Source organism: Pyrus communis, chromosome 16, assembly GCF_041283825.1.
Source record: "Pyrus communis isolate YQ-2024b chromosome 16, ASM4128382v1, whole genome shotgun sequence".
NCBI classification, from domain to species: Eukaryota; Viridiplantae; Streptophyta; class Magnoliopsida; order Rosales; family Rosaceae; genus Pyrus; species Pyrus communis.
Genome location: NC_142580.1, coordinates 4,451,541 through 4,465,525, shown reverse-complemented (window position 1 = coordinate 4,465,525; position 13,985 = coordinate 4,451,541). Strand labels below are relative to the sequence as shown.

Genomic DNA, 13,985 nt, shown 5'->3' with positions numbered 1-13,985 from the left:
AATGATTTTCAATTTCAGGGATCATCTTGATGGTGATGGTCAATTTCAAGGACCATTGTGATAAAAATCCATATTTTTATTATAATATACTTGGGACCTAATTTGATAAGTTGAAGAAGTAGCAATTGACTTTGTAAATATACAAGGTTAATAGCCATTTATTTAATTTGCTAATTGGGTTGCTACCTCGGTTGAGAGGCGTTTTTCTACTTGGAGAAACAAATTTAACTTATTTGGTTGTAAAGTTAAATTTATTATGCGACGTAGGAAAACCCCATCTCTAACAGAGGTAGCAACCCAATTAGAAAATCAAAGAATTAGCAACTGACCTTGTAAATATACAATAGGGTCAGTTGCTACCTACTTCTTCAAGTTAGCGAATTTGGCCTCGTCATATATTTTACTGAAAAGTATTGTTTAATAAAGAGTTCGAAAATATAATTTGGAACCCCACAAGATAAGATAAAATTAAGATATCAATATTTGAAAGTGAAAAATAAAATTTGAAGAGTTAATTAGAGTTAACAATCCTAATGGAATGATCCATAAAGATGTGCACCAGACCTGACAATCTTGTCGTGTTTTTCGTGTTCGTGTCGTTTTCGTGACCTACCCGATATCTTAACGAGTCGTGTCATGTAAAACTCATTAAAGTAAATGGGTAATATGACCCGACCCCGAAATTGACCCGTTAGTATTATCAGGTAATATGACCCGACCCGTTACTCATTCAAAGAAAATATATTTTAAATCAAGAAATAATGAAAATGAAAAACATAATTTGACCCCCAAAAAAATGAAAAACATAATACCAAATTAGTATATGCATACTATATTGTCACATAAATATTACTTCAAAACATAAAAATAAAAACATTTGTCTTTCAAGTATTACATACCCCAAAATAAGAGCCTAATTAAAAAACATTAATACATTAAAAAATACCTAATGTTCAAGGATACGCAAAATAAAAGGAGTTGCGTTTCACGAGATTTGAAGGGTTTTAAAAATCTAAATGACCATGCATGTAACCATGATCTAAACATAGAGGATGCAATCACGAGTGTTTATATATGATTTCACATTTTTCAAACTTGTATGTTAATGATTATGAATTTTATTTATTTTGAACTCCCTTGAAAATCTTATTCATGAGGGTTTGTATGTTTTAAAAAATCAAACGATGATGTACCCATCCTCAAAGCGTAGAGGATGCGATCATGAGCGTTTGCACGTTATTTCAAATTTTTCGCACTTGTAAATTAATTATTATAATTTTTTAATATGATTGGTATTTTTAAATTACTTGATATTTTTGTTTTTGATGTGTTTTATAATTTTTTAATCTCACTCTTTGCCTATAATATACTATAAAAATAAATAAATAAATAAAACTTGATTAAATTTATATAGTATAATAATACAAGAATACATATTTAATATAAAATACACACACACAGATTATGGCTATTGTATTTTATAGTAAGTTTAAAAAAAATAATTATATAGAATAATAATACAAGAATACATATTTAACATACAATATATATACACACACACACGATGACTCTTGTATTTCATAGTAAGATTTTTAGCAGTTTAAAAAAATTAAAATCATCAAAATAACTTTTTTCTTAACATGTCAAAACGTTTCACCCTCGTGGAAACCTATTCAGGACCCGTTATTACCAGGTCCTTATCATGTGACCCGATAACGAGTCGATTAATTATCGTGTCGATCTGAAATCCGTTATTTTCGTATCGTTTACGTGTCGTATTAACGGGTCGTATAAGAAATTGTTAGCTCTAATGTCCGCAGCATAATATGACCTTTATATCAAGATTTTTGCAAATTGATTAAACAATTCAACATGCAGTCTGTGACTGAGAGCATCACAGGGGTCGATTCGAAATCTCTATAGGAATTAACGTGGTGTGGAAATCAACTTCACACATTTTAATCGCATACAATATTCTAGCTAGGACATTAACACGTTTGGCACAAATATTACAAGTGAATCATATCAAACACGAAGTCGTAAATATTGGACGAAGAACCCTAAGCTAGCTCAAACCACAACAACCAAACGGCGCATCATTATGTTGTCGAATATATAGCACACAAGCGACAAACTTTGGTCATGCCCTAATTATCCCACAAAACAAAACCTAATGCCCCTTGAATATTATCATCTTTGGAGAAGCCAAAATTTACTTGTCTCGTCTAGTACTTGTCCACTATGATGCTCCAAAAATTCACCATTTCTTCCCTCCCAATTCTTGGAATATCGCGTTCAAATTCCCTTCATATCCTCTCCCAATTCTTAGAACTGGATCCACTTGTATTATTCATTGATACTCATTCGCTACTTTAATCTATTTTTATTTTTAATACAAGCTAGCGTTACTGAAATAGGGGGTATGAATTGATCATAGAACCTCGATAGCAACGACAAATACTAACTAATCCTAACCGCTTAAAATATATGCTCTTTATGTTTAGTATCTACAATGATTGTCGAAGAATCTGTAAGAATTGATCAAAAAGAATCCATGAGATTTGAACTCAAAAGCTATCATTTATTAGAGAGAGGGAAAAAAAAAAAAGTTGTAAGCCAAAGTTAAGTTTCCTAGTAAAAGGGCAGAATATATTTTGTTCCACACACAATTTCAATTTAGATATGGTCAACCTTTTTGTTTGGTCAATAGAAATTAGTATTCATTCTTGGATGGCATGAATTATAATTTGTTAAATTAATTTGTGAACCTAGATTATGCGAAGAGTTACCAACTTACCTGTAATTAATCCTCGATCCAAAAAAAATATAAAAGGATTAAAAAGTGTCGATTCTGTATATCCAATTGGAGTTTTGAAAAAGGAATTTTAGTGATGCCTTCATCAGACCTGAGGCCGGCCAGAATTCCTGCTAGCATGCAGACACTCATTTCTTATCTCACAAGGCACCAAGATCATCGAAACTCAAAAGACAAAGTAGGCATAAAACAAGTAAAAGCACATGCATATAAGGACTTTTGCATTCTGTTTCCCAACAGCAAACACTTGAAAAGTGAAAACCTAATTGTGTCTTATACACGATAGAGAGAAAGATATGACTAGCAGTGTAAAATCTGAATTCATCGGCCCGGGAAGGCGTCCGTTGTGCATGATAGAAGTTGACGCTTTGGTGAACAAGTGCGTCAAGAGGCGGTGCCGTGATTCATCTGCTGTTGCTGCTCAACCTGCTCAAGGAAATGGTAATCAGCAATGTGATCAAAGACCACAGCAGTAGGCTCAAACTGATCAATCTACCACTACTACTACGACGATGACAACTGTGAAGAGTTCCAGATTCGTGGAGTCAGCAGGTTTGATATGTTGTGTTTATGCTGACAATTTACTTCTCATTTGTGGTTTTAGTCAAATGGGCCTGATAAAGGAAGAAGGGAAGGCAAGTTTATTTGGGTAATAAGTACTCACTTGACTAATCACAGATTTACGGGATGGAAGCGATTCCGCACACTCATTTTTTTCACATGCAATTCAATTTTATTGTTGACCTTTAGATTAAATAAATCAAAAGCGATTCAAATGACATAAATACATAGAGTGTGCTGTACAAGAAAAATAAGTGTACATAAATTATTTCCCTTAAACTTCTAATTATTATATTGGTCCACATTTTAGAGCATAGCTAAACATTTTGAGGAAAATCCAACAGGGGCTTATCATGAAGAAGAATCTGCTGCAAGGGCCTGTGATCTGGCAGCACTCAAGTATTGGGGAACATCAACCTTTACAAATTTGTCGGTATAATTTCCCAACAACATGACTTGAAAATTGGGAAATGATTTCAACACATCATTTAGAGGCAATAATGTCGCGGAGTATCTTGTTAAATTTGATTCGATGTCATTTTCTTTTCAGGTGCTGGATCATGAGAGTGAAATTGAGAAAATGAACACCCTAACAAAAAAAGAATTTTTAGCCTCTTAGAGAAGGTAAAATTCATCTCCGATTGACCACTCCTCCCATAGACATTTTGTACAAAAATTTTCTGTCAATAATCTCCTTTTTCTTCTGTTTACAGAAGGAGCAGTGGCTTTTCAAGAGGTGTATCCAAATATAGAGGAGTTACAAGGTAAACCTACTTATCACCATGTTAATCTTTTGTTTCTTATGAGTTAACAATTAATTCGAAATTTCTAAGAATGAACGCTTGTGAGAACTGCAGCCACCATCACAATCGGAGATGGGAAGCAAGGATAGGGAGAGTTTTCGAAAACAAGTACCTCTACCTCGGCACTTATGGTGAGTTTCAATCCGATCTCTAGGGTAGCGATTTCCACACTTCCCTTTTTGTCATCTATGCCCCAAATTGAGTATAATACTTTTTCTGCGCTCACAGAAGGGGTGTAAAAGGCTAAAAAATAAGCGTTAAAATCGTTGGCTGACATTTAAATCTATTTGTTTCAAAGTACGTTGGGTGTGTTAAGTGGTTTATGAGGCTTATTTTATTTCATCAAGGCACCCAGGAAGAGGCTGCTCATGCTTATGTTATTGCAGCAAGAGAATACAGAGGCATAAATGCAGCGACCAACTTTGACTTGAAAACATACATCAGATGGCAGAGGCCAAGGGCCAACTCCCTTGGCCCTCAAGAACTGAAATCGAATGCAGATCAGCCTCTCCCCAATATGCCATCTTCCTCTGATGGCATCCCCCCGAACAAGGAAGGAAGACAGATGTCCATGTTCCAACCCAACTCCTTCACCGTAGATGACATATATATAGACACCTCAAAAAATCGCGACATTTTCCCAAGGCAGCGGCAGCGGCAGCCTTCTATGCTCGTTAGCCCCTTCACCAAGTCATCACCTTCCCCAACAGCTCTTGGCCTCATCCTTCAATCCTCAGTATTTAAAGTGCTGTTGGAAAAGAATTTAAATGGCGATAATGAAGAGAGTGAGAAGAATGATTTAAACCTCCTTCTGGAACAGAACAACAGCGACAATATTAAGCGGATATTGTACGAAGGAATAAAAAATAATCCCTTTACCTGTTCTTCAAACAGCGGTGTTTTGCCTGCATTAGAGTCACAGGAGGAGAGCCTGCTTCCCTTGAGCAACTCAAGGGAGCAACCCCTTTGGAATGGTGCCTTAAACATGTTTACTTCCCCTGACTTTAACTAAATTAACTTTAGTTTTAGTTTAAGCACTTGTAATGATCAATTATGTGTAAGTATACTAAGAAAACACTAATAGAAAATGATCAATTATGTGAAATAATCCCTTTCTCATAATGTAATTAACATGTTTTATATACTAAGAAAACACTAATAGAAAATGATCAATTATGTGTAAGTATCTCTCCAAGTTTGGGAGTTTGCATGCATGACCTTTCTGCATTCCCTTATGTAATAACATCCAAAATTAGCTAGATAGCTACTTTTAACGGTCAACAGCTGCATGGGAGCGGTTACCCACACTTCCCGCCAAATGTTAGATTAAGACGCTTAATTATAATTAGCTTCATGCCTTATTTAGGTGAGTCTGGTCTCATGTTAAAAGACATCGATCCCCCGCCCCCAGACAAACCAATAGATAAGCCAGTTGGTTAATTAATAATCTCTTGTGACCGGTGTAATCTGTTGGCTTGGCTTGGCTTGGCTTGGCTGGGTCTGCTTCAACACCCTCGAGCAACCTTGTCCTCGCCCAACCGGACAGTTTCCTCGTCGCAAGGTGTCGGGGGCTGCCGACGAAGTACCAACAACAATGGCAGCGATGTTTAACTCGTCCTCCTATTTCATTCTGTGTTTGTTTTTCTTGTCCTTTGCTGTATTCGTTTCGAGCCACGATGATCCAACCGATGTTGCAAATGAAGATACGCAGGTATTAGATTTAGATGCGTACTGGAAACAACGAGCCAAAGAAGCTGAAAAGGAAGCCCGGGAATCCTACAATAAAAATCCTGAGCAAGTCACTGAAGAGTTCAATAATGAAGTTGGCAAGTAGGTCTAATTATTGCATGCAGATTTACAATTTGACAGTACATATGAACGTTTGTTTAACAACATGAGTCTGACAATAAAACGTTACTTCATACATTTATACACATATGAATATGTTTTGTTATCAATGACATATATACATACATACATATATATATATATATATATATATATATATATATATATATATATATATGCAGGCTTATGTTAAAGGAAAACAGCACAAGAAGGAACTTGAGGGGTAACAAGGCTTATACGGGTCCATGCATGGCGACCAACCCAATTGACGCCTGCTGGAGGTGTGATCCTAACTGGGCTAACAACTGAAAGAAGATCGTAGGCTGCGCCCAAGGCTTCGGTAAAAAGACCACCGGAGGTAAGGATGGTCCTTTTTACGTGGTGAAAATGGGCGCAGATGATGACGTGCAAAACCCTAAGCCCGGAACCCTACGCCACGCCGTGATTCAGAAAGGGCCTCTGTGGATCATCTTCGCAAAAAGTATGGTGATTAGGCTGCTGCAAGAGCTGATGGTGAGTAGTGACAAGACCATTGATGGTAGGGGAGCCAATGTTGTGATAGAAGAGGGTGCTGGCGTTACCCTCCAGTTTGTGAAGAATGTAATCATCACCAACCTTCACATAAAAATGATTGTCCCCAAACCCGGTGGCATGATCAGGGACTCTGTCGACCACATAGGTTTAAGGACCCAGAGTGACGGCGATGGTATCTCCCTCTTTGGTGCCTCCAACGTCTGGATCGATCACGTTTCCATGTCCAGGTGCGCAGATGGGCTCATCGACGCCGTCATGGGTTCCACCGCCGTCACCATCTCCAACTCCCACTTCACTGACCACGATGAGGTACTTAAAATCTTAAACTAATTAACTAACTTCAGAAAAACTTGTAGCGCACTCTGCTATATATAAGAGTTTTTACTCTTGCACCCGAAGTCTCGATTTAGAATTTCCCCTCCTCTTCTCGCTTGTATAAAAAAACTAATTAACTAACTTAACCTAATAATATAATATTAATTTATCGTAAATAACTACAATAATTTACTAATTAATGGTACGTACAAAATCATGCATGCATGCAGGCGATGTTGTTTGGTGCCAACAACGCCCACACTCAAGACAAAATCATGCAAATTACTTTGGCCTTCAACCACTTTGGTAAGGGACTGGTGCAGAGGATGCCAAGGGTCCGGCATGGATTCTTCCACGTGGTGAACAACGACTACACCCACTGGATCATGTATGCCATCGGAGGAAACATGAACCCTACCATCATCAGCCAGGGTAACAGGTTCATTGCTCCCTTTAACGGTGTCACCAAACAGGTAACATACAGTTTAATTACATGAATTAGTTTTTTATTAATTAGTAAATACTTAGCCCCAATTAAGTGTGTACAAGCTCGAGTGCGGATGTTAATTTTTACCAAAACGTGTGCTAGCTCCATCGAAAAAGTAATCAGTAAATATAGTCCAAATATAACCATGTATTATACATGCACAATACGTTCGTTCGTATTTAATATGTCATCTTGACTTCTGGATTTAATTGTATAGGTGACGCATAGGGAGAATACACCAGAGGCAGAGTGGAAGAACTGGGAATGGCGATCTGAGGGAGATTTGATGATGAATGGAGCTTTCTTTGTTGAATCTGGATCAGGAGCCACCAACCACCCAGCAAAGTTGGACATGATGCCCTTCAAACCAGGGACCTTTGTCGGAACGCTCACAAAATTTTCCGGTGCTCTAAACTGCGTTGTCGGCAAACCCTGCTAGGTTCCTTTTTTTTTTTTAACGTGCACGCACACCAGTGAATGTAGTACATGTTTTTTCAAACTGAAAAAAAAAAAAAAAAAAAAAAATCTCTGAACATATGATCGAAGAAAGTGGATTTTTACATATGCGTTGCCATTGTCGCACATTTTTGTAGTTGTTTTCTTATTCTCTTTTGGCTATTTTTTGGGGAAATAATGATGGGGAAAGAAACGAAGGAAGTGGGGGAGGGATATAAACCTAAGTTCAAATCTCAATGTAAACTGAAGAAAGTAGCAAAGGTCATGTCCAATCAAGAGAGTTAACAAATTGGGTAATGTCAGGGAGATCAAAAATTTTAAACCAAATTTACAAGCCAAAAGATGTGATTGTAGATGATTGGATTATTAACCAAGTGTCGATTAAAGTGCTTGTTTCTTATTGGTGACACATTATTTGGTTTGCAATTTAGGTTAGAAATTTTGATCTTCTTAGCATTATCCTAACAAATTTTAATATAAAATTTAGAGTAATGCTAGAGAGACTAAATTATTGCGCAGTTGGTGTGAATAAATCCCTGAATTTTCCATATTGCAGAGCCACTTGGAATATAAAGAAAAAACAAGGGAGATTAGTTTCAGTGGTTTACTTTTGATGTTGTGAGAAATGTAAGACCACCCAGTAGGTTTTGGGGTAAATATGACTTTATCAACAACATTATAGATAAAAGCAAGCAATCTACTGTCCTTCGAGAAATGCAATTTATTTTACATGTATGAGAACTCTAGTCTAGTTTACAAGAAGCGAGATTTGTATTTTAGAGTAGGAAAATACATACACTGTTCTAGTCAACGAAACTAATTTCTGTAGCAGGGTAACTCTACTTCTACCGCTCAAATGTGCATTATAAATTACACACGCGGGTCTAGTCAACCGAACCAATTTCGATTGCGCGGTAACTCTTCTTTTGCCACTCAAATGTGGGTTAACAATTACAAACACTGCTCTAGTCAACCGAACCAATTTTTATAGCGCGGTAAACTCTTCTTCTGCCACTCAAATGTAGATTAACAATTTGGTTATACATACACACACGTGCGCGACATCAAGAGAGCGGAGATTCAAACTTGAGACCTAGATGCAATGAACAATGCTGTCAACAGAGGAAGCTCCTTGCAAGGTGGGAAAGATTTTAGATGAGTAGAAGGGAGAGAACAAGGGTAGACTATAAGGTCGTATGGGCGTCCTAATTTCTCTAATAAATAGGAAAACAAGGGAAATAGATAATTTGATAGTAACAGAATATGAATTGCAGATTTTCAAAGCATATGGTTAGGTACGTAAACTAAACGACTGCATAAGGACAACACAAAGAACCCGAAATTAATACCGATACCGTCTCTTCGGTCTTATAATGGCAACTCAATCACTGTTCTCCAACATTGCAATTTCAGTTAAGCCAACAAAATAAGGTTCATAAGCTCCACTGTAGTGTTTAGTTCATCTTTCCATAATCCGAAACTTCAAAAATAAAACATCGAAATACATAAAATGCGAAACAACTCAGCGGCTGCTGAGATTTTGTACATCAAACTTGAACTGGACCAAATAAACCTAGCTGTCTCATGCGTTATAACTACATTAACATTAACGCAGGCGATGCCGCCACGTTCTTTAGAATCTTGCAATCAACATCTGGTCGACACCGATCTGCAAAGATAGCGGAGTTAAGCACGAAGGAAGAATATCAATCGACACTCAACAGGATGCATGCAGTCTATCTACGGGACTGCCCCAGATCATTAATCTAAGCTCTAGCGCTACCCTATAGATACAAGGCGGGATCGAATCTTAAATCAATGCCTACCTTCGGGCCTCATTAACATGATATTGTCTTGAACTATATGTTAATTAGCAACCACAGCCAGACAGCAGTCAAAAATTAAACGCACATAAAGAGAATAAAATGCAGCTCTCTCCCACAGATATGAAAAAATAAAAAAGAGCTAAGTCCAAAATAAGCATGGCTAATATTGCTTGGTAATCTAGGTCAAAGGTATCAGATATGGATACAAACAGACCGACACCATTGCACTGTTCAAGAATGATGCAAATACTAGATAATTGAGTTTCTATTCAAACCTTATCAGGTTGTTCTTCCGATACTCTCCCGTCATTTCAATATCATATTTCACAATAGCATCAGTTGATGGATTTAAAGTTTCAGACAGAGAGTCCGCAATTTCTTTGAGACCCTGCAAGTAAGTGGCACGAATTACAATTAAGTAGCAGATATTAATGCTTTAGCTACCAAGATTCCAGTGGCTGACATAGTAGTGTCAGAAACCAAAAGCACACATTATAAACTATAGGTGAGAATTGAATGGAATCACCCCCCTGAGATAGAGCAATGTCATTTTTCATGCCTAATAAAACGGCATGACCAACTCATCCTCCCATATAAACTAGATACATTTTGTAGGAAATGGGAAAAACTCAAAGGCCTATGATTTTTAGTAGCTACTTGGAAATAGCTTGAAACGAAGCCATATTTGACCTCTTTCCTTGCTCACAATGTTACGGTGTAAAATGAAATGGAAACAAAGAGAATGCAAAGCTTAAGCATCTTGCTCCATCAACGCAGTAATTTGGCACTTAACAGCCATAGATTACTCTCTAGTCTTCTGAAAAACAATGGGAGAACCTGCCTTACAGTATTACGTGGCTTTATCAACTATAAATAATAATAACAAATGACTATCAAGTCCTCTGTTCACTATCTCCAACTAACATATAATCATCAATCAGAAGAAAAGGGATTCTTAGGAACAAACCATCAAGCCTGAAGTATCTGAATATGAGAGTAAACGACCACGTGACTTCCCAGAGTTTTCAAGTTGCTTCTGCAAGTGGAAAAAATACACCATCCGGGTGGTATTATTAATTAAGTACAGGACCACAGTAAAAGATAAAGAACAGAGCAAAAAGCAACTTTGCGGTCACTATGCTGCTTTGATGAATTAATCTGAAACCACTGAGTAATAAGTAGCTTGCAATGAATTGATAACAGGTAGATCAACAATATCAGATGTTCCTGTTGCCATATTAACTTTGACTACAATATGAACTTATTAATTAAAAATAACCTTGATACATTGAACACAATTTTTATGCCTTACAATCAAAAGGTATTATAAATTCATGCATGGATGGGCACAAACCTGCAGAGTTTTAGGCATTTCAACTTTTTTTCCATCCACAAAATTGACCAGGTAGATAACACCAAGGTTTGCGAGATCCTGCACAACGCATTTATGTAAGTATGACCTCAAGCAGACAAATAGATGATGCATGTACTGAACTAAATGCAAGAACAACTCAAAGTTCTCCAATTGAATACAAATTTGACTTACAAATTAGTTAGTTTCAGTTTTACAGATGGAGGAAGAGCCAAGTTATGCCCAATAAAAATTTAGATCAAGCATGTCACCCTAAAAAACAAATTCTACAATTTCTCATCAATTAATTATGGCTCAACTATTCCAATAGAAGTAAAGCTGTTTTACCTGCTTGTGTTCAAGAGAACCTATCTTATGATCCTGAGAAAGGGAAAAGGAAAACAAGTTATTACTATTTCAAATAAAATGCGCATGTGCGTGAGAAGAAAGACATATGTCAAGGACAACGAGTACATAAGGGAAAAGGAAAAGGTGTGTGCATCAGAAAGAAAGGTAAAAAAAATGACCTAAACCAACATAATCTCGAAGGAGAACTCACCAAACCAGAAACCATGCTCTGCAATCTACTCAAGTCATAGTCAATATCAGTGAGAGAATGTTGCACTCCAGCAACCTGTTTCACAAATTGTAACCAAATATAGAGATGAAGCTAATAAGAAAGTAAAATATATTTCTAAAGTATGGTAATCAAAAGAAAGCCATATGATGTTACTGATTACAAAATATCCATATGATACGAAAGAAAGAACGCATACACATACATCTAAGGTTAAATTGGAATAGGGCTTGTTAAATACTAAAATGTGTATATTTAAGACATCACGCATCACGTATAAATAGTGAATACCTAAAACACCCCCGAAAACCATTTGTGAAAAATTATTCTATGTAAATCAACTCTGATCATATCAGAAGATTTTGCTAACTCACTACTTATGGAAACCTAACAAGAATCAGCCTCATTCCAACTTTGAAAATTCATATGTATTGTTTTGAATCTATGAGTTGAGGATTCAAAATGCAGCAAAGGACATACATCTTCCTTAATTGACCTTGAGAGCTCATTTTGCTCCGCCATTTTGTCATCAACATGCTGGATTCTCTGCGTCAGGTGCTTCTTTGCTTTCTGTCCAGCATAAGAATATCAAACACAGTTGAATTGCTTAAAAATTCATTCAATATATATGAGTTCTGCAAGCCAAGTTGATTTATGATCTCCTTAATAGAACTTCACACAAAATAGGATTCTCTTTTTTGTCAGACAGTGGAAAACTTACAGCAACGGCCTCTTTCACGTTATCCAGATTTTTAGTCAAGTTCTCAACAGCAGTAGCCATACCACGCTTTGTCACATACATAATATCTGAGAGTTTTAGACCCTAACCATTTGCCAAGAGAAAAATATTAGTTTACTCAAATAAAAAAAATAACTCAAGGAATTGATTGAGGAAATAATATAAGCATATCATATCATCGGCATACCTTCCACCACATGTAACCATAACCCACTGCTCCCAAGGTAGCTGCTGGCATTATTAGAGATGTCATATTACCTGAAAAAAGAACAAGAATTTCAAAGAAAAGAAAAAAAAGAACTACTTCGAAATTGTTTGTTTCGTATCATGAACTGCATAATGCATAAACGAATATTAACTTTAACCCAAAATAATGGGCATGGTCATGCATTAATTAAGTGTTTATACACAAAAGGAAGAAAACACAAAGCAACTTAACAATTTATTAGAAACACCAAAGAGAAATGTGAGATACCAATTTGGCCACCGTTCCCATTCACGAAAACCGTGCTGCCGCCCCGCGACGAGCCAATTTGCCTGATCTCAGCTGTTAGTCGGCTAATCTAAAAGATAATCAAACAGGAAACTTCATACACCCATACGAACAAATTCGACACAACAAAACATCATTCCATACTAACTTACACCAATTTCCACAATACCTGTGCTGTCAGGGAATCATAGTCACCTTCTGTGTGTTCCCCGGATCCATTCAACAAAGACTGCCACGAAACCATAAATGAAAAAATCCATCAAATTTTCTCAGCAACCAAACACCAACATATATATATTGCTTTAAGGCACCGCTAATTAAGCAGAAAACAAAATTGGCAAAAACAGTACCTGAAGTTCACCGAGCAAGTCGGATAATTTACCGTTCTTAAGCAGGATGGTGCTTGTATACCCTGCACAGAGAACAAACAATCACTCAGATCGAATACAGCTAACTCCGCAACCAAACAGACCCAGTAAGAAAAACACAGAATACGAGCGCGGGATCAGTACCTGCCCCTGCTAAGATCAGGATCTTGGAAAACCCTATTCCGCTCTGCATAGCCATGGTGGAGTTCGTGTTCGATCAGAAACTGCAGGAAGAAGGTGCGGAGAGTGTATGGATTTTTGGCGTTGCGGAAAACGGGGGCACGGGTATGGTGAGTTGAAGACGACGACCTTTTCTAAGTGCTAGCGGAAGCTCCACGTTCGCGTTAAACGACGCCGCACTTGTAGATGAGACAACCAACTTTGACCTTTTAACTGGTGTCACGAGTCGCTTCGGTTTGGGTAATGTTTTATGGACACGATAAGTGAGATGGGCTTCCTGAGGTCATCTCTAACCGAAAGCTGATCAGATTACTCGTTTTACTCATTTGATCATTCAAGAAATTAATATTTTAATAATTAATACAAGATTATATTCCTTACGATCTCCAATCGAGGGTCAAAGGATTATAGGGCTCGTTTTAATCCTGTCACAAAAAATCGTTTCCAACCAAATGTCAAAGAGCTATAGTATAGAATGCGAAGAATTGAAATAAAATGAGATAAGATATTATGAAATTGTGAAAAATATGTAGAAATTAAGTAGGAAAAAATTAGAAATTAAAAAAAAAAAAAAAAAAGTGGGCTGGGCATAAAAAACAAAAAATGGGCTGGGACAAAAAAAAAACCTAAGC

General features: G+C 36.9%; 2 protein-coding genes and 1 pseudogene across 2 annotated transcripts; 2 read left to right on the top strand and 1 right to left on the bottom strand.

Moving 5' to 3' along the window:
* Positions 1-3,111: 3,111 nt before the first annotated feature.
* Positions 3,112-5,191, top strand: LOC148689847 (uncharacterized; annotated as a pseudogene).
* A 1,018-nt stretch (positions 5,192-6,209) lies between these two features.
* On the top strand, positions 6,210-7,925 carry LOC137731642 (putative pectate lyase 3). The gene is made up of 3 exons (XM_068470813.2): positions 6,210-6,870; positions 7,107-7,349; positions 7,581-7,925. Exons 1-3 carry the CDS (start codon positions 6,415-6,417, stop codon positions 7,800-7,802), a joined length of 921 nt encoding a protein of 306 aa, XP_068326914.2. The 5' UTR covers positions 6,210-6,414; the 3' UTR covers positions 7,803-7,925.
* Positions 7,926-9,208: 1,283 nt separating this feature from the next.
* Positions 9,209-13,576, bottom strand: LOC137730913 (uncharacterized). Its single transcript, XM_068469915.2, has 13 exons — positions 13,318-13,576; positions 13,156-13,217; positions 12,975-13,034; positions 12,788-12,875; positions 12,500-12,570; positions 12,295-12,396; positions 12,054-12,143; positions 11,556-11,630; positions 11,345-11,377; positions 11,000-11,077; positions 10,613-10,681; positions 9,921-10,033; positions 9,209-9,488 (listed from the first exon to the last, which is right to left on the bottom strand). Exons 1-13 carry the CDS (start codon positions 13,370-13,372, stop codon positions 9,467-9,469), a joined length of 918 nt encoding a protein of 305 aa, XP_068326016.2. The 5' UTR covers positions 13,373-13,576; the 3' UTR covers positions 9,209-9,466.
* Between the last annotated feature and the right edge of the window lie 409 nt (positions 13,577-13,985).